At 42.2% G+C, this 20,167-nt stretch overlaps 1 protein-coding gene across 1 annotated transcript in view; it reads left to right on the forward strand.

Moving 5' to 3' along the window:
* Positions 1–20,167, forward strand: part of LOC115470454 (C-factor-like) — a 69,635-nt gene that overhangs the window by 40,602 nt on the left and 8,866 nt on the right. Inside the window, exon 5 of the mRNA XM_030203646.1 lies at positions 7,374–7,484. Within this exon, the coding sequence (XP_030059506.1) occupies positions 7,374–7,484 (111 nt within the window). The remainder of the gene's footprint in view (positions 1–7,373; positions 7,485–20,167) is intronic.

Consider the following 20,167-nt stretch of genomic DNA (forward strand, 5'->3'; position numbering starts at 1 on the left):
GTATCAATTAACACCCCTCTTGCCTCTAAAGGGAAGCTAACCAAAATAGAAGACTGAAAGAAAGCCCTTCTGGCAAAGGAAACACTCTTGAGATTAGTTTTTCTCTTTTATAATAATGCTAACATTTATTAGAGTAAATAAATGGTTACAATAAAAATTCTTTTATCCCAGTGTTACAGAAAATTGAATTCTTATTTATATCAGTCCAAATTTCAGTATAAGGAAACGAAAACCTCTCTCTCTCTCTCTCTCTCTCTCAGTGTTTCCTTTGGAAGCTTAACAAAACCTGACTACCACAAGTTGTGCTTGTCAGATTACTGAAGCCTAATTTTGTCCAATCACTTAATGCCTTATATTTTCTCTCTTACTTATCTGGTATTCTTTAACTCTGACCTCTAAGGTCACCTTCACGTAATTCTATTTCTTTGGTATTTTTCTCAAATATCCATCATTTGCCCTTTGTAACCTCCTTCCCTCGAATACTTATCACTCATATCTGACCTTCACTGAAAATGTCTCTGTGTTAATTCAGAGTCTGTTTGAAACAAACAAAGGTTTTAAAGTTTATGGCCTATTATTTTAGGGCAAGCAAACCTGTCTGTTAACTTGGCCCTGAGAAAGCCAAAAAGACACATGTTATAGGTATAGATCATAGATAAGGGAATAAGTTATATATACAAAACTGGCTGATCTACAAAACCATACAGCTTTATACTAAACACCATCTTGGGTGCAATGGTCACTCAAGGGAGATACATGTTGAGAGGTCAAAATACAGTAGTTATCTAGTTTGACCTGTCTAGCGAATTTGATCTAGTAGATCATTCTATTTTTTTTGGCATTGTTGGATAGTTTTGGTGTACTGTATATGGAGGTAGTAATGTAGTGGTTCAAGGGATTTCTGATGGATAGGAATTACAGAGTTAAAATGCAAGGTGTTCTATCAGACAGTTGGATACCTGTTTGTGGGGTACCTCGGAGCTTGCCTCTCTCCAACATGTTGTTGGAGCAGTTGAAATAATTTTTTTTTACATATATGCTGATGATATTACTATACTTTTACCAATTCCTAATGCATGTATGAATATTTTGAGTGAAATTCAAAAATGCATCAATATTTTTGAAAATTGGGCAAAGGAATTCCGATTGAAACAATCAGAAGAAAAAATTCCTTTGGCTAGCTAGGCTCTCAAAAAGAGATTGAGGGAAAAGAAACATTTTCTATCAATAAGATGCAATTTAAATTTGAAATTTCTTCCAGGATTTTAGGAAATTGGAGGAAAAGTCCATAGTCTGCTATTGGGACAGACATGGGGAAGCAACTGCTTGCCCTGGGATTTGTAGCATGGAATGCTGCCATGAATTGGGTTTCTGCCAGGTGCTTGTGACCTAGCTTGGCCACTGTTGGAAACAGAATACTGGGCTAGATGGACCATTATGGTCAAGCAGTAAATTAACAATGATTAATCAAATTAATAAGGTAGTAAAATATTCTCTTATTATCAAGAAAATTAAGATTGATTCATAAAAACTTTGAACAACAATCTTTTAGACTTATAGTACAATCTCTGTTATTATTGAAATTAGATTATTGCAATGTGGTATATGTGGGATGCACCAATACTTTATTGAAGAGGTTGCAAACTGCAGAATTTAGCTACAAGAGTGATTTATTTTCTTTTAGATTGGATATATCTATTACTCATTATTATGAGTTACATTGGCTCCCAGTTATAGCAAAATGTCATTTTAAGTTGTATACACTGATTTTTCAGGCTGTATAAGGAAATATTCCTGTTTATTGGATGGGATTTTTCTCTGTATTGAAAAGACAGCTTCTGAAGGGGCAAATATCTTTGTTATTTCCTACAGTTAAGTCGGTTAAATTTCTTAAACAACTTTCGGCTTCAATTCTGTATCAAGTCGCAGCAATATGGAATTCTCTTCTTTCTTCTGTTCACTCTGTCTTATTTGTTGTCCTTCCATAAACAATTGAAGATGGTTTTGCTTAAAAAATATGTGAAATGATGAGCCAGCCTTCACCTGGTAGGTCCTGGTGGTTAGGAAGCTGGCTAGCCAGGATAAGACATTCCCACTGACACCAAAGTGATCGAGAAGCCTCAGCAGGATTGCATGGTCTACCGCAAGAGCCACACGGTAGCTGTGCGGCAGCTACATTTTGGCATGCGTTGGGCGCACGTAGACGTTTATGCAGCTTAGTAAAATGGCCCCTGTGTCTTGGAACTTTTAAAGGGAACTGCCCTAAAGGTGCTTTGTTTTTTTCTTTTGGACATAGGACTTAAAAAGCAGGATTGCTGGAAGTGAGCATTATGAGATTTGAGCTTTACCATTACTGATTGGATTTGTGTTAACTGCCGAGTTGGCAGTTTTATTTTCTTCAATTTGGTACCAAAGCAAGCATGCCTGAGCACCAGGGCTTCCAGCTACTGGCAGTTACATAACCTTTTCTACATTGGACTCTAATTTGTTGAGGATATTTACTACCTAAGTTAGTATTCCTGGACGGACACTGCACTACAAGAATATTTACCTACAAGGAGAGATCTCTTTAGCATGTATCCCAGGCAATGCAAGTCTAAGCGTGAAAGTGAATATTTTAATAAAATATGTGTGTATACATCTCCAAATTCTATAAAGTTGCTTGCCCACAATTATGCTTAATGTTCAAGGTGAGTTGCGTGTTGTGCTTAATTTAATGAGGCGCTAACTGGTATTAATGAGCAATAATATGCTAATTGGCACCAATTAGGAGTTGCACATGCAACTGCCCTTAATATTCTAGAAGTTGGGTGTACAAGGATGTGGATATGGGAGGGGCATGGGCGGGTCAGGGGCATGCCTAGGGCAAGCTTGTGCAGGTTATACAGAATACTAACATGCGTCTAACTGACATCAGTTAGGCGCACGCACTTATGTCCAAAGTTACACACGTAAATTGACACAGTAATATTCTGTTAAAGCAATTATGCACATAATTGCTATTATAGAATTTGTGCTTAGCACATTCTATCTGGGCACCTAACATTAGGCGCCCTTTCTTGAATTTAACCCATATATCAGGTGTTCTGATATATTCTGAAGGCTAATTTTATAAATACTCTGTTTCATCATAGTCTTGAAACTCTTTTGTTCTGTTGCTGCATATAATTTATCCACTGCCATTACTATATTAATTATATTCATATCTGCTCTTGTCCCTTTTAATTGAATCCCTAAACTATCACAATCTTATATTTATAATATCCCCATACAGACCATATTCTGTTCTTTCCATGTATATAGTCTATTATATGAACCATTGAAAAGCCTGATCTGGAAGTGGACTAAGTCAGGTTGTGTGACCAAAGTATTTCTTTTCTTGTTCCAGTAGTGATCAAAGATGTTTCCATGCAGAACTGCATGATCTACTGTTTGGGAACAACAGGATTTTACTGTCAATATAATTTCATCTTCAGATGCTATACTTAAATTGGAGACCAAGTCTAGAGTACTTGGAATTATTTTGGACTCAAGGCTTAATTTTGGACATCAAATTAATGCGTTAGTCAAAAAAAAATCTTCTTTTCCTTACGTTGACCAAGATCAATAAGATCTTTGAGTCCTGCCTGCTTTAGAATGGTAGCACAAGCTATTTTAGTGCCTCAATTAGATTATTGTAACTCACTTTATTGCTCATTAACTATAAGACTAAAGAAAAAACTTAAACCTCAGCTAAGTCGATTTACAATTTGGGAAGATACAGCGAAGCTACCCTGTTACTTAATGACTTGCATTGGTTAAAGACTGACAATCGCATACATTTTAAATTTGCTTACTTGTTTTACAAAAGTCTTTATGGGCTGATTCTGTAAATAATAACTCAGGAGCTCTTTTACAAAGGCGTAGTAGGCTCTATGCACAGGCAGCACATGCCAAAACAAGACTACCACCAGGCTAGCATGTCCCCCTGGTGGTAATTTTGGATTTGGTGGGCACCCATACAGCTGAAAAAATTATTATTTTTATTTTCTACCACTCGTGGAGTTTCTGGCATTAATCAGCAGTTGGCGTGTGCTGACCAGTCACCACACGTGTAGTACATGTGCCCTTACCACTAGATCAATGGGTGACATTAAGCGCTCAGGCAATAAATAGGCACATGCTGGTTCCTGGCCCATTGAAAAGAAGCCCTTTTTCCCAGATCCTGTAAAAACTGGCCTGGCATGCACCAAAAACACGTGCCCACACTACCGCAGGCCACTTTTTGCCTTGGCTTAGTAAAAGGACCCCTCAGTCGCGATACCATGGTTTAACGAAGAACTGAAAAAAACTAAAAACACAAGTTAGGAGGCTTGAACGAGCATGGAATAAAATAAAAGATGAATACACACTTAATGTATGGAAACAAATGCAAAGAAGATACAAATTTGCAATAAGATGAACCAAAAAGGTCATACTACAAAACTAAAATAGGGCCAGACTACAAAGACATGCATAAACTTTTCCAACTCTTGAACAAACTACTAGATACCACACCGGTTACCACAACCAACACAGACACCCCATCAGCAGACAACCTTGCTAAATACTTCAACGAGAAAATTATAAAGCTACGAATCACGTTACTACTTAATACCACCGACCATGAAAAATTCATTGACTGTCTGGACCCAATCCCCGATGAATATCCAGCAGACCAAATCTGGACAAACTTCGCTCTACTTACTGATGAAACCGTCACCCAAGTGATCAACAGGTTCGCCAAATCCCACTGCAAACTGGACATATGCCCCAACAACAATAAAATCCGCCCCTCAACGCTTCATAACAGACTTTACGTCGTACCTAAACTACATGTTACAACACGGACTCATCCCCAAGGATAAAGGAAACATACTAATCATCCCAATACCTAAAGATTCAAAGAAAAAAAGCAAATGACATAACCAACTACCACCCGGTAGCATCTATCCCTTTGGTAGTCAAACTAATGGAAAGTATGGTAACCAAGCAGCTTATTGACTACTTAAACAAATTTGCAATATTACATGAATCACAATCAGGATTTCAATCCAACCACAGCACCGAAACAGTACTAATCACTCTCCTAACCAAATTCAAACAAGCAATTGCAACTGGCAATAGTATACTTCTCCTACAATTCGACATGTCCAGCATGTTCGACATGGTAAGCCATAAAATACTATTAAACATCCTAGAATACTTCGGGATTGGAGGAAGCGTACTTAGTTGGATCAAAGGCTTCCTAACCGTAAGAACATACCAAGTGATCTCAAATTCAAATACATCATTACCATGGAAACCAGAATGTGGAATACCCCAGGATCACCGATCTCACCGACCCTTTTCAACCTAATGATGACACTTCTAGCCAAATCGCTATCCAACCAAGGCCTTAATCCCTACATCTACACAGATGATGTCACGATCTACATCCTGTTCAAACATGATCTAACAGAAATCACAAATGAAATCAAACACAGCCTCCAAATCATTAATTCATGGGTGGATGCATTTCAATTAAAACTCAACGCAGAAAAAACACAATGTCTCATCCTCTCATCACAATATAACACGAACAAACCCACCACTATAAACACCCCTAACTATACCCTTTCTGTTTCAGATAGTCTGAAAATTCTTGGAGTCACAATAGACCGAAACCTCACACTAGAAAGCCATGTGAAAAATACAACAAAGAAAATGTTCCATTCAATGTGGAAACTGAAAAGAGTAAAACCTTTCTTCCCAAGGGATATATTCCGCAGCCTGGTACAATCAATGGTGCTAAGCCACCTAGATTACTGCAATGTAATCTATGCCGGATGCAAAGAACAAATCATTAAGAAACTCCAAACCGCCCAGAACACAGCAGCCAGACTTGTATTTGGAAAAACGAAATACAAAAGCGCCAAACCCCTAAGAGAAAAACTACACTGGCTCCCACTTAAAGAACGTATTGCATTCAAAATTTGCACTCTGGTTCATAAAATCATTCACGGCGAGGCCCCGGTCTACATGTCAGACCTCATAGACTTACCAACCAGGAACACAAAAAGGTCAGCACGCACATTCCTGAATCTCCACTACCCCAGCTGCAAAGGACTAAAATATAAATTAACATATGCATCCAGCTTCTCCTACATAAGCACGCAACTATGGAATGCACTACCAAATGCCATAAAAACAATGCATGACCTAACTAACTTCCGAAAATCACTAAAAACCAACCTGTTCAATAAGGCATACCACAATGATCTATCCTAAACACCAGACAACGAAACTTACACCAGAACTGGACAAAACCGAACTCTCTATACCTGACTGCTTCAGTTACTTTGTCACTAATGAACTCTAACGCAATACCACTCTATTTCTCATTCCGAATATGAATTCTCTACACTTGACTGCTTAATCTACTCTGTCACTTATGAACTTTAATGCAATACCTCTTTGTATTTCTCATTGCGGAAATGGCGATCGCCATTACGGAACAAAGTAAACCACATTGAACCTGCAAATAGGTGGGAAAATGTGGGATATAAATGCAACAAATAAATAAATAGTATTGCTAGGTAATGCATATAGGGCCTCTTTTACAAAGCTGCACTACCAATTCTTGGTGTAGTAAATGAAAGGAAGCTCATTCAATTCCTATGGGCTTCCTCTCATTTGCCGTGCGGGAATCGCTAGCGTGGCTTTGTAAATGAAGCCCATAATTCTAGGAGCTGAGAAAGGCTATTATTGAGCATTCCTTTTATGAAAGATATAAATTATAAATTAATTTGGGTACGCTCTTTTACTTTTCAGAGCGTAAAGATTTGGAATGGTATTCTGATGGAAATTCGACAACAGCATCTTACTTTTTATTTCCTTGTGGGAAAATGTGGGGTAGAAATGAACTGTAAATAAATAAATAAATAAATAAATAAATAAATCTATTTTCTAAACAGCGATTGTAAATTAGGTACATATCTCTCATCCAGTTAGGTAGGAATGACATTTGTATTAGTCAAGTTGATTGATACTATGTGTTGTTTTTTGTACTTTTTATTTTTAATTCCTTCTAATATGATATATATCTTGTGCTCCGCTTTGCAACTCAAGGGTTACCAGTGGAATATAAATTCATTAATACAAGTTTTGATGTTCACAATTTGTGATGCTAAACTGAAACTAGGTGGATTTCTACCGGTTGGATGGAAAATGTGGATTTTCCTGAAGTCTGCAGGGAAAATCCATCATATGCTTTCCCAACTCTCAAGGAAATCTGAGACAGATCCAGTGTCTCACAAAATCATGATGGATTTGTTGTAGATCTATACTTTATCTTTTAAATATCTCCCCTGCAGGCAGCTCTGAACATGCTAACAAATTGCCAGGCACTGAGGTACAAGCAAGATGGCATCCTGTGTACTGCTATCCATCCTGGCTGGGTGCAGACCGACCTAGGAGGACCTGAGGTGGGTAAGAAGGTGGCATTCAAAGACTAATTGGGCCCAGAGTTAACAAAAAAAAAAAACATAAAACAAAGTGCCCTATAATTGCTCCCGTGATCTTAAATGTGTATATATGTACATGTGTGTGTAGTTATTTTTGTACTGTTTTGCATCGTATTCCCACTCATGGCTCAGATACAATCAGCCCAAGTCTCAAGGACCTTCTTCGAAAATCCCAAGCTGCATGTTCTCCCTCCCAGTTTCCATATCTCCTTGCCCCATATAGGGCTGAATTCTATAAATGGCGCCTAAAATTTAGGCACTGTTTATAGAATACAGCTTAGTGCTGGTGGGGACCACAACTACATTTAGGTGCAACCGTTTACACTAATGAAACCTTAGTGTAAATCCCTGCACCTAAATTAGGCGCAGATTCCCTTTATTCTATAACAACACACGTAAATTAAAGGAATGCCCCTGATCTGCACGGCCGAGAGGGGGGCAGGGAGGAGCAAAATTCCCCGGGCCCAGGCCTCCAAGGGGAGCCCGGTGCCAAGGTCTCTCTCTCTCTCCTGCTCCTGATGGGACCCGAGTGATCGCGTCCTGACAGGAGCAGGAGAGAGAAAACTCCAGCGCCGGGCCCCCCTTGGAGACTGGGGAAGACCTGGAGCTTCCTCCAGTGCTGCTCTTCTGCCCATTGCTGAGCAGCTGCTTTTCCTCCCAGGCGCGCATGCTTAGTTTTGAAACCAAGCATGCCCTGAGAGGAAAAGCAGCCGCAGGGGCAGGCAGTCAGCGCTGGAGGAAGACGTCTTCTGCTGGCAGGACCTGGGGATGCCCACCAGCCAAGGTATTTCAATTACGATGTAAGCCGCATTGAACCTGCTTTGAGTGGGAAAGCGCGGGGTACAAATGCAATAAATATAAATATATAAATTTTGTTGCGGCAGCGATCGAGGGGGGGGGGGGCGGCAGCTATTGGAGGGGGTGGCAGCAGACGATTTGGGAGGGTGGCAGCAGCCCTGCCCCGGTCCTAGTTTAGTCTCTCAGCGGCCCTGCTAATCTGCCTATGGCTATACCTCCATTCTGCACCCACACGTACAAGTTACGCATGGATCCTGCACTTAAATTTACATGCATAAATTTTAGTTAAATCCAATTAGCAAATCCAATAATTTCTTGTTAAAGATCTCAATTATCAGCACTAATTGGCTCATCATTCAGTTAAATTGCGTATGCAAACCAGGCATATGCCCAAATTTGCGCATGCAATTCTTAGCACTTTTTACAAAATTCAGGAAATAATGGTTGTGACATATGGCCACATCTTCTTGTGTATCTCTTACATGGGAGTGTCTGGTACAGCTGCCATAGCAACGGTAATAGATGGAGGGACAATAAAAGAGCATATGATACTTGCAGCCTCTCAGTCATACCTGTTCTATTTGGCACCTCTGGTTCCATGAAGGATGAGTACCACAGAGAATAGGAAGTGCAGTTGTGGTGACAGTAGCATGCAACTGAAGGTAAAGAGCTGAGTTACCATGTGCTTATAATCTCTAGAGTGAAACTCCAAGGCCAGAGAAGGAATGTTATTTATTTAGGATTTATTTACCGCCTCTTTGAAGGAATTCACTCAAGGCGGTGTACAGTAAGCATAATTCAAACATGAGCAATAGACTATTACAGCAGTAAAAATATTCAAATAACAATACAAAGTATTGACTACTTGCAATGTCAACACAATACGTAATAGAACATTTTAATTGACAGTGTAGGGTATTAGCAAAAATGGAACATATAGATAGGTAAGAGAGTAAGAGTAGTTAGAAAATAAGGTGACTAATTTAAAGAAAGTTGTTAGAGGGAAGAAAGGAGGCAGACAGAAAAATTTCATGTCGTGTTGTTTCCCATGTCCTTTACAGGAATGTTTGTTTGTTTGTTTTTGTTTTGTTCCAGTACAAATATTGTCAAGTGTATGAGTTCTTTGCAGAGAGTGCACACATTCCCTAATGAGTATGCATTATTTCCAAACTGCACACTGTTTGGAAATAATAGCCCTCTTCAGGAAGAGTGCTCACTCTTTGCAAAGAGCATGCACTGGTGAATGAAAAACATGAAATGTCATGTTTTTTTCTACTTGTTTTCATTTGTTAACAACATGCAACAATGTATCATTGATATTTCCCATGTTGTTGCAAATGACAACCTATCCCTAGCAGGCAGGAAGTGCTGGTAGAGGACGAGAACACAGAGGAAGCCTGGAGGAAAGATATGGATATAGTGAAAGCTTTGAGGGAGGAGAGTGCAAAAAAGCATTGGAAGAAAAAGAGAGCAAAAAGAAAGAGGGAACTGAGGGTAGGAGGAAGAGAGAGGAGTGCTAGAGGGAGCACTGGAAGGAGAAGAAAGTGCACCATGAGAAGGGGAAACGTAGGGGGGAGAGTAAAGATGTCTGAGAGTAGAGTCAGGGTATGATAGGAAGAAGTGGAAGGGAGTGATGGATGGTTGGGAGGTACAGTGGGCAGAGAAATAGGGATGAAGAGAAAAGGAAAAAGGAGATATTGAGAAATACAAGGAAGGAGTTAGAGGAGTGAGAGATGGCAAGGAAGAAGAAAAACAAAGAATATGGATGGAAGAGAGACAAGAGAAAAAAAATTGACAAGAAGCGATATGAAACAAACAGCATAGGTATCAGAGGGAGATGGAGAAAGTGACACATGGAGAGAAAAATGACTCAGTAAATGACAGACAAGAGAAAAGTAGAGGAGAGACATAGAACAGTTTGACTGATTCAACAAAAGGTAGCAAAATAAGTTAAACATCATTCCGATTTTTGTTCTCAATGTCTTTTAAATGATTGTATATCAGATGCACATTTTCAGGTGAATTTTAAGCAGCAGCAGTGAGCCTATTTTAAATGCTAGCAGCAGTTTAAAAAAATACATATATTCAGTATTGCTATACAGGTGGCACTGAATATATGTATAGCAGTGATACTGAGCAACTAGATGGCAATTCTATAAAGGTCGTCCAAATTTCAGCACCAAAAACAGAGCATTGAGCACAAATTCTATAATTTGTTTTTTTTATTTGTATCCCGCACTTTTTCCCACTCATGGCAGGCTCAATGCGGCAGGCAATGGAGGGTTAAGTGACTTGCCCAGAGTCACAAGGAGCTGCCTGGGCCGGGAATCAAACTCAGTTCCCCAGGACCAAAGTCCACCACCCTAACCACTAGGTCACTCCTCCTTATGGCATCTGGGTGCCCAGATTCCATTATAGAATAGAATGTAAGTGTGCATTTTGCGCTCCAGCATTTAGACGTTACCACATCTGCACTGTAAAAGGTAGGCATAAATGTGAGTGTAAATGTTGCACTTTAGCACATAATTTACAGTATTCTATAAGTTATTGTACTAGGCTGCGCGTTTGGTCATGCTATTCTCTAAACATATTACAAAATCTTACAAAATATTATAGAAAAATTGGACAGGAATTAGAAAATGAAAAGTCTTTTATTCTTACCAGCACAGCATCAGATATCAGTTGCAAGTTGTAACAAACTTACAAAATCTAACATCAGTACCTCTGGTAATTATAAGTAATCAGCAGTGTGTTTTTTCTAGTGAAAAAGGTGCTGGTACTCAAATGCTAGGCTACCCTTCAAAGGTGAGGTGATCACTGAGGGACCTACCACACAATAGCCAGGCCCCCTGCAACAAGTCACAGAATCTATGACAAGGCAGACTTGTGTAGAGCCTGAGCTCTTTCATTAAAACTTGGGGACCATGGGTTGATTTTAGCAGACAATGGAAAAGGTGCCGGTACTCAGTACCCCCAAGTACCCCCTCAAAAAAAAAAACCCTGGTCATAGGAGCCAACTTTTCAAAATGATTTGGGGTGCTGAAATTTTTTTTCTTTTTTTTACAGGCAGTGCGTCTCTCCCCCCCCCCCAACTTAAAATTCTGTCTACTGCAGTCTTCACCTGGGCAGTAGCAATGCCACTTATAGGCTGCCCGCAACCTGCACAAGGACTTCTTCCCTGAACAGTCCCACCCCTCAGTCCCCCTGTACTGTGCAAATATAAAGAGATGCAAATTTCAAAAACTGACATATTTCAATCACTATACTATAGGTTAACAAATACAAATAAAACAAAAAATGGAAAATATGATATCATTTTAGTGGACTAAATACATTTTTCAATTAGTTTTAAAAGGCCAAAACCTCTTTCCTCAGGTCAGGACATTATACTGCTGTTATGATATTCTGTTCTGACATAAGAAAGGAGGGTTTGGTCTCCAAACATTAGTCAAAAATGTATTAAAATTAGTCCAGTAAAGATATCACCTTACTTCCATTTTCTGTATTTATTAACACAGCTACCACACTACTTTAGCCTAAGCTAAAAATAAAATTCATTTTTTCCTACCTTTGTGGTCTGGCCGTTTACTGTTTCTAATTGTTTTGGTCCCAGTCTCTTGTTTCTTCTTTCCTAGATCTTTAACTTTCCCCCCTTTCCATCCAGCGTCTACCCCCTCTCTCCCCCCTTTCCTTCCACCATCTGCCCCCTCTCTTCCCCCTTTCCTTCCACCATCTGCCCCCTCTCTTCCCCCTTTTCACCCAGCATCTGCCCCCTCTCTCTTTCCTTTCCATCCAGCGTCTGCTCCCTCTCTTCCCTCTTTCCATCCAGCGTCTATTTTCTCCATCCATGTGTAGTTTTTCTCCTCTCTTCCCTGCCCTCTCCTCCCATCCATATCCAGTAATTCTCCTCTCTCCCCTGCCCTCCCATCCATACTACTACTACTACTTATCATTTCTATAACGCTACAAGGCATACGTAGCGCTGTACACCACACACAAAAAGAAAGAGACAGTCCCTGCTCAAAGCGCTTACAATCTAGAACCAGATGCATCCATCATTCTGTGTTCACTGCAGTGTGGCACAGGTGAAGAGTAACCATACCACACATTTATACAGAACCCTGTCTCCACATACCATGTTCCAAGACATAAAGCAGCACTGAGGCTCTTTGAGGAGCAATAAATTCTGTGCTTTTTATTCTACATTTCATCCTATTCTCATTTGAGATTGTATTTCAAAGGAAACACTGTGCATATTTTACTATTTATGGATAGTTCCCTGGTGCAACCACCATTCTTCAAATTATGCTCAGAATACAATGTATACTGTCTACTACAGAACGCTCAGGTTCCAATAGTAAACGAATAAGGCTTAACATACCACTCCTATTAAAAGTGCAGCACAAAGACACTAACTCTGCCCAGGTCCTCGTTAATATCTGCCCAAACTTCTGAACAGGCTACTTCTTTTCAAAATGCAAAATGATTTTTCTACATTCTCTGGCTATAAGAACCATAAACTCTTCTTTAGCATTTCAATTACAATTTTAAAACAGAGAACAAAAAATGTTTTTCTTGCCATTGCACAATCTCCTTTTGGTTTCTCATCAGTTATGTGTAACAGCAGTTTAAGGTTCAAATGACATTTGACCTTTTTAAACATTTGTAACAGCAGCCAGAGATAAAACAGAGCACCATTTAATTGGGAAAGACTCAGTGCTTGCAGTCTGTTTGAGGGATGTAGGCAGGAGAAATTTATTATAAATATTAAGATAAATCATGGCCATTAACTGAAAAGAAAAAAAAATAACCCTAAACATGAGCCCTTAGGACACTTTAGTCTCACTTTCAAAGACACATTTTTTCATGAAATAAGAGGACGACACAAATTAAACTTTTTTCTACCTCCTGTTAGTTTAAAATCTATTGCTTTGATTTACCTGACTGAAGGGCAGTCTTCTCTCTTTATCTCTCTCAGCCTCCCACCCTTGTGTAAACAGGAAATTAGGGCAGGACGCTCAGAGAGGCAGCCTGCTGTGCTCTGCCTGCTTTGCTTTCACTGCTGTTCAGGTAAAATCAGTTTTAAGTGCTGGCTGAGCTGCAGGAAAGCAAGGAGGGCAGGTTTCAAACTATTGGGGGTGCTCGAGCACCCACAGCACCCACGGAGTCGGCGCCTATGCCCCTGGTAATCAGACTAATTATATAAAGAAGAGAAAGATGTCAGGTTCTCAGGTTCAGAGCCCGCGGGGCCGGACTCTGGAGCAAACGTGAGCCCTTAGGCTGCTGACAAGGAGCAACAGCAGCAGGCAAAACCCACCAACCAACGCTGGGCAAACACACCGGCCCTGGCAGGGACTGCAGGCACCGCCCAGTGAGCCGGAACACATGGACTGGAATTCCCCAGACTGGAGGACATAGGACTGGAACACGGGACTGCAATCCCCTGGACTGGAGGACACAGGACTGGAGCACACTGGACTGGAGCGCACCAGACTAGAACACACTGGACTGGTCTGTACAGCTTCACCTGCGCTTGGCCACTACCCCCCCAAGGGTTGAGCCCTTGGGTTCGAGTGGCCGGCAGGACTTACCGGATACCGGATGACACAGGGACCAGGACTGGAAACAGAAGTACTCCTAAACCTAAACTGATCTACGTGCTCCCAAGCCCTAAACCAGCAGGAGTGTTCCTAACAGTAAACTGACAAAAGGACTTCCTAAGCCCTATACTAAACAGGAGCTCCTAAGCCCTGCTCAACAAAGGGACTTCCTAAGCCCTAAACTAACGGAGCAGGGAACTAAACACAAAGCTAACACAGGTGCTACTAAGCACCAAGCTACAAGCAGAGCTCTACACTAACAAGCTAAACACAAAACTAACAAGCTACCTAAGCACTGCTCTAGCAAGCTAGATACAAAACTAACACAGAGTTTCCTAAGCCCTACCCTAGCAAGCGAGACACAAAACTAACAAGGTGCTTCCTAAGCACTAATCTGGCAAGCTAGACACCAAACTAACAAGGTGCTTCCTACAGCACCAAAACCCAAACAGCAAAGACTCCAATGCTCCCAATAGCACAAACACCAGGAGTACTTCTAACAGCAAAATCTGTAGTGTTCCTAACAACACCAAATCCTGAAGTACTTCTAACAGTAACAGAGCTTCCAAAGCCTTCAAAGCCTTACACACAGCAATGCTTCCAAACCCAAGAGGGAAAAGCAGGGGAACCATAAGGGAAAAGCAGGAAAGCTAAACACACAAACACCAGTGCACACTGCACTAACACTAACCTGGACTTTAGCAAAAGCAAGCAGGGAAACTAGACACAAAGTCAGAAGTGCACACTGCACCACCCTACCTAAAGCAAACACCACCGTTGCAAAGGCTCTGAAGGAAAGAACACCACTTCCTTATCAAGGCCCTCCTAGATGATGTCACACTCCCTAGACCCAGGCAACAACACACTGACCCAGAGAGCACACTGAAACCCATAGAGGCCCAACCCACACCAATGCAGCACCGTGAAGCATTTGAAGCCAGTACACCCAAAGAGAGGTAGAGCAACTCAGTCCACACACACACAGCTGTAGTAAGGTGAGACAATTAGAGTCATACTGCTGGAAGCTGCCAGCACAGAGATAGAGAGCCAGCTCAGACAGGACAGACAAACGAAACAGAAGCCAGCTAAGCTTTTTCCACTAGGTAAAAGGTAAGTTTGAGAGGGGTTATGACCACAATCATAACAGTACCTCCCCCTCAAGGCTCCCGTGTCCCCACAGGGGCTCCAGGTCTCCAAAGAAAATTTAGGTCTCCATGGGTAACTATGATGAAATCTCCCAATGGGTTTCACAACATAAATTTAGACGGCTGGGCAGGAAGTAACAAGTACATCTGGAACTTGGAAACCAGAGTGGCTTTGGCCGCCACGAGGCTCTTTAGGATGGCTGCTAGGCAGGATCAGAGTCTTGGATGCAACAAGTGGAGTTCTATTCAACAGGAACCATCTCCTGAAGAAGTCCACAACTTCCTGGCACTCCACTGTAGCAGCCGGAACTGGGCTAGAGCCAACACCCATCCTGGAATCTGAAGCCGCACAGGAACTCGAACTGGACTTCAGACTGGACCTTGCCTCTTGGCTGGAGCTGGAACTCAAAAGGAGTTCAACATCTTGGCTGAAATGGGAACTCTGAGTAGACTCAGCATCTTGCCTGAGACTGCAACCTGATCCAGCCTCAGCCTCTTGGCCGGAACTGCCACTCAATTCAGACTCAGCCTCTCGGCTGGACTCGGTACTCAGCATAGACTCAGCATCTCGGCTGGCACTGGAACTCACTCCGGACTCAGCATCTTGGCTGGAACTGCAAACTCACACCGGACTCAGCATCTTGGCCGGACTTGCCACTGTAACAAGTTATACCAGGTAGCTGAGTTGCCCTAGAAATGGGAGGCACCATCAGAGTTTGTGACCAGCCAGAAATTCCTGCATGTGGCTGATAGTAAATAAAGATTGAGGATGGGAAATAGTGCAGCATACCTGAAGTAGAATATTATAGCTAAAACTTCTAGACATCTTCCCTCTTTTTGGCTCCCGGTAAAAGGAATAGGGAGACAAAACCAGAGTTGAGGTAGTGGCAGGTTCTTCAGTAAGAAAGTGTGGTAGGGTATGGGACTGGTGAGAGGGAGCAGTAAGTGGAGAGGTAGAATAATTCAGGGCAGAAATTTCATTAAGCATAAGTTTTGGTAGTTAAAGGTGTAGAGAACAATTTCTTACACACAGAAAGAAAACAGGGGAGAGAGCAGAATACGGAAAAAAGCTAGAAAACCAAGGAGTCCAAGAAGAACACCTCAAAGAAAGGGAAGAAAATTAGAAAAACAGGAAGTGATAAGAGAGCACTTGAAAGAGGCAGCAATAGAAAGAATAGGTAGAAACTTATCAACATGTAGGGTAGCAAGACTAACAAGGTTTTGCATAGCATGGCAAACAATGTATAAGCAATTAACATCAACAGTACATAAAACACCTTCAGGGGAATTTTCGAAAGAGAAGAGTGCCCATCTTCTGACACAAATCGGGAGATGGGCGTTCTTCTTTCAGGGTTGCCCAAATCGGCATAATCGAAAGCCAATTTTGGGCGTCCTCAACTGCTTTCCGTCACAGGGATGACCAAAGTTCCCGGGGGCGTGTCGGCAGTGTACCGAAGGCGGGACGGGGGCGTGGTTAAGAGATGGGTGTCCTCGGCTGATAATGGAAAAAAGAAGGGTGTCCCTGACGAGCATTTGGCCGACTTTACTTGGTCCCTTTTTTTCATGACCAAGCCTCGAAAAGGTGCCCAAACTGACCAGATGACCTCCCCTTACTCCCCCAGTGGTCACCAACCCCTTCCCACCCAAAAAAACTTTTTTTAAACATTTTTTGCCAGCCTGTATGCCAGCCTCAAATGTCATACCCAGCTCCCTGACAGCAGTATGCAGGTCCCTGGAGCAGTTTTTAGTGGGTGCAGTGCACTTCAGGCAGGTGGACCCAGGCCCATCCCCCCCACTACACGTGGTGGTAAATGTGAGCAGTGGCGTAGCCACAGGTGGGCCTGGGTGGGCTAGGGTCCACCCAATTAGGGCTCAGGCCCACCCAACAGCAGCACACGTATTAGCGGTAGCAGGTAGGGATCCCAAGCTCCGCCAGCAGAAGACTTCCCCCTGATGGTAATGAAAACACCATTCTCCAGGATACCAGCACCTGTGCATGCTCAGTTTTCAGCGCGTGCCTGCTGCAGACTGCTAAAGTGGAAAGAAGCGTTTTCCCGCCAGCAGAGATTTTGTTTTGGTGGTGGGTGAAGGGGAGAACACTTGGTGCCCACCCACTTCTTGCCTAGGCCCAACCAAAATCTGCTGTCTGGCTACGCCCCTGAATGTGACCCCTGTAAAACCCACCCAAAACCCACTGTACCCACTTGTGGGTGCCCCCCTTCACCCATAAGGGCTATGGTAGTGTTGTACAGTTGTGGGGAGTGGGTTTTGTGGGGGCTCAGCACACAAGAGAACTATGGACTTGGGAGCAATTTGTGAAGTCCACTGCAGTGCCCCCTAGGGTGCCCAGTTGGTGTCCTGGCATGTCAGGGGGACCAGTGCAGTATGAATGCTGGCTCCTCCCATGACCAAATGCCTTGGATTTGGTCGTTTTTGAGATGGGCGTCCTCGGTTTCCATTATCGGCGAAAACCGAGGTCGCCCATCTCTAAGGTCGACCATCTCTAAGGTTGACCTAAATGTTGAGATTGGAGCGTCCCCGACCGTATTATCGAAATGAAAGATGGATGCCCATCTTGTTTCGATAATATGAGTTTCCCCACCCCTTCGCGGCGCCGTCCTTAGAGATGGGCGCCCTTAGAGATGGCCATCCCAGTTCGATTATGCCCCTCCTTGTAATGTAAAGAGATAATTCAGTAAGAAAGTCCATAATGTGTGGTTTTGAAATGTAAACAGCTAGAAAGCAGGCTATTCAAAATCACTTGAAACTTTGTTGATTTGATAGGCAGACAATCCTAGGATCAGACAAATTGACAGAGGTCAGTATAGGTTCTGGTGTTGTGAAGCAGCAGTCTGTACACAGTTGCAAGGTTCACACAGGCAGGCAGGGGTTCACATGGGAGGCATCATGTTGCATCTGGAAGGCTTCCACTTAAACGGTCTCATGGTTTTCAGCAAGCTAAACAATGTACATAATGTTTGTTCAATTCCTTAACAACATGGCATTAACTCAAGGGTGTTCTCAGATTTCATGGTTTACACAGTTCAAAGTATATGTAAGATACAATAAAAATCAATGGCCATGCTGGTCTGACCAAAAAGAGGATGTCAGAAGTCATGTACATGTCCCTGTATAAATATTTCTACATAGATTCAGTTTACACATGCATATTTTCAGCTTTCATTACAAATAGACCTTCTCATTTGTTTAAACATTTCTGTAACATTCTACATAAAATGTCCCCAAAATGAATGAGAGAATGCTTCCAATTTCTGAACAATTGTATTCCATACAATTCAAGACATAATTTTAAATCTTTATCATAGGGCTATTACAAACAAGCTTCTTAAAAGCATTAGATAGGCACATTTCATTTATAGAAAACCAAATTAGGGAAAAATAAATATTACATCAGCATCCAATTGTTAACAGTGGAAATGAGGGAAAATAAAGTTCTATTCTTGTCCTAAGAAAACTAATTCATAGATTGCATAACAAAGAAGATTAGGGCATCAGGTATATATATATATCCACTTAAGTGCAAGGGTCTGGGACCAAAGAAATACATGCAGTTAACCGGAGTGTGCACTTAACAGTTGTGACACAAAGAAGCTTGACATCTGATAAACATATGTACAGTACTGTTTATTATACGTACAGTATACAGTCTCCGTTAACTGACGTTAGGCTTACTTGAAGTAATCAGTTATAGTCCTCTGTACACTCTTGGGTCTGTGAGATCCATAGACTAAATCTGCCAGACGGTAAAAACTGTCATAGCACTGGCATCCAGTGGCCTCCAGATAGGCCCGCATGGTGATGAGACTCTCCAGCGCTTTTGCAAAAGTGACAGGAGGAGGTTGTTGAATTTCATCAGCATGTGCCTCGCTGCTCATTTCTTCATCTGTTCCATCATCAGCCGTTGTTGCCTACGTGTAGGTGCATATCTCAACATCAGTGCTGTCTTCAGCTGTTTGTAGATCGTAATCAACAGCTACGTAGTGATGAAACTCCTCTTCAGTAACACAGGCTGGGATGTCAATAGCCTGTTCATCTGACGTGTTTGCAACAGCTGCATCTGTTTCGTCCCTCTCCACATCCCTAACAAAGCTTGCCCGCTTGAAGCAGTTCACAATGGTTGCCTGTGTAACATAATTCCAGGCTTCTTTCTGCATATGTAGGGGATCCAACAGTGATAGATTACGAGCCAGTTCAACAGCACGTTTATCCTTGCCAGTCTGGTCATCCATAATGCTCATCAGATGACGTAGCACAAGAGCCCGATAATGTTGTTTGAAATTGGCTATTATGTCCTGATCCATAGGTTGGATCAGAGAGGCAGGTTTTGGTGGCAGGAAGACCACCTTGACGTTAGATAGCCTGACATCATCACTGTGTGCAGCACAATTACCATAAAGCAACAAAATCTGACACTTTTGTGCCCGCATTCTAGTGTCTAACTTCTTTAGCCACTGCTTCCAAATTTTCCCAGTCATCCATGAATTTGTGTTAGCTTCGTATGACACAGGAAGTCGCTTAACATTCTTGAAACAACGGGGCTGTTTGCTCTTTCCAATGACGAGTGGTTCCAACTTCTCACTCCCATCCATATTGCAGTAAAGGAGGATCGTCAGTCAGTCCCCCTGAGGGTCGCCAGGATCAGGCGACCCTCAGGGGGAGGAATGCTGGCTTCGGCCTAACCCCTGGTAAGCCTTTCCTCAGCTGAGAGGTGCCCAGCTCTACGACCGGCTGCCTTTCAGGTGCTGTAGAGGACTTGCAGCTCATCTGCATATCCTTACAGCCTTCTCCGGGGTGACACCCAGGTCCACTCCGATCCACTCAGGGCCTCCGCTCTAGGTGCCTTTTCTCTTCACATCTAATCTTCTTCCCAGTTGCTAAAATACCTCAGTCGTTTATGGCCCCTATTCACATTCTCTTCCTAGCCCTTTCCTTTCCTAATCTTTTCCCTCACCCCCTACCTCTCTCTGCTACAGGAACTCACTGCCCATCCATCGACTTCATCACCTCACCTTCTCTCCTACCCTCTTCCTCCCTCTTGGCTTTTAATCTCCGTCTCTTTCTTCCCTACATTTTGCCTTCC

Source organism: Microcaecilia unicolor, chromosome 5 (assembly GCF_901765095.1).
Source record: "Microcaecilia unicolor chromosome 5, aMicUni1.1, whole genome shotgun sequence".
Taxonomy (NCBI): domain Eukaryota; kingdom Metazoa; phylum Chordata; class Amphibia; order Gymnophiona; family Siphonopidae; genus Microcaecilia; species Microcaecilia unicolor.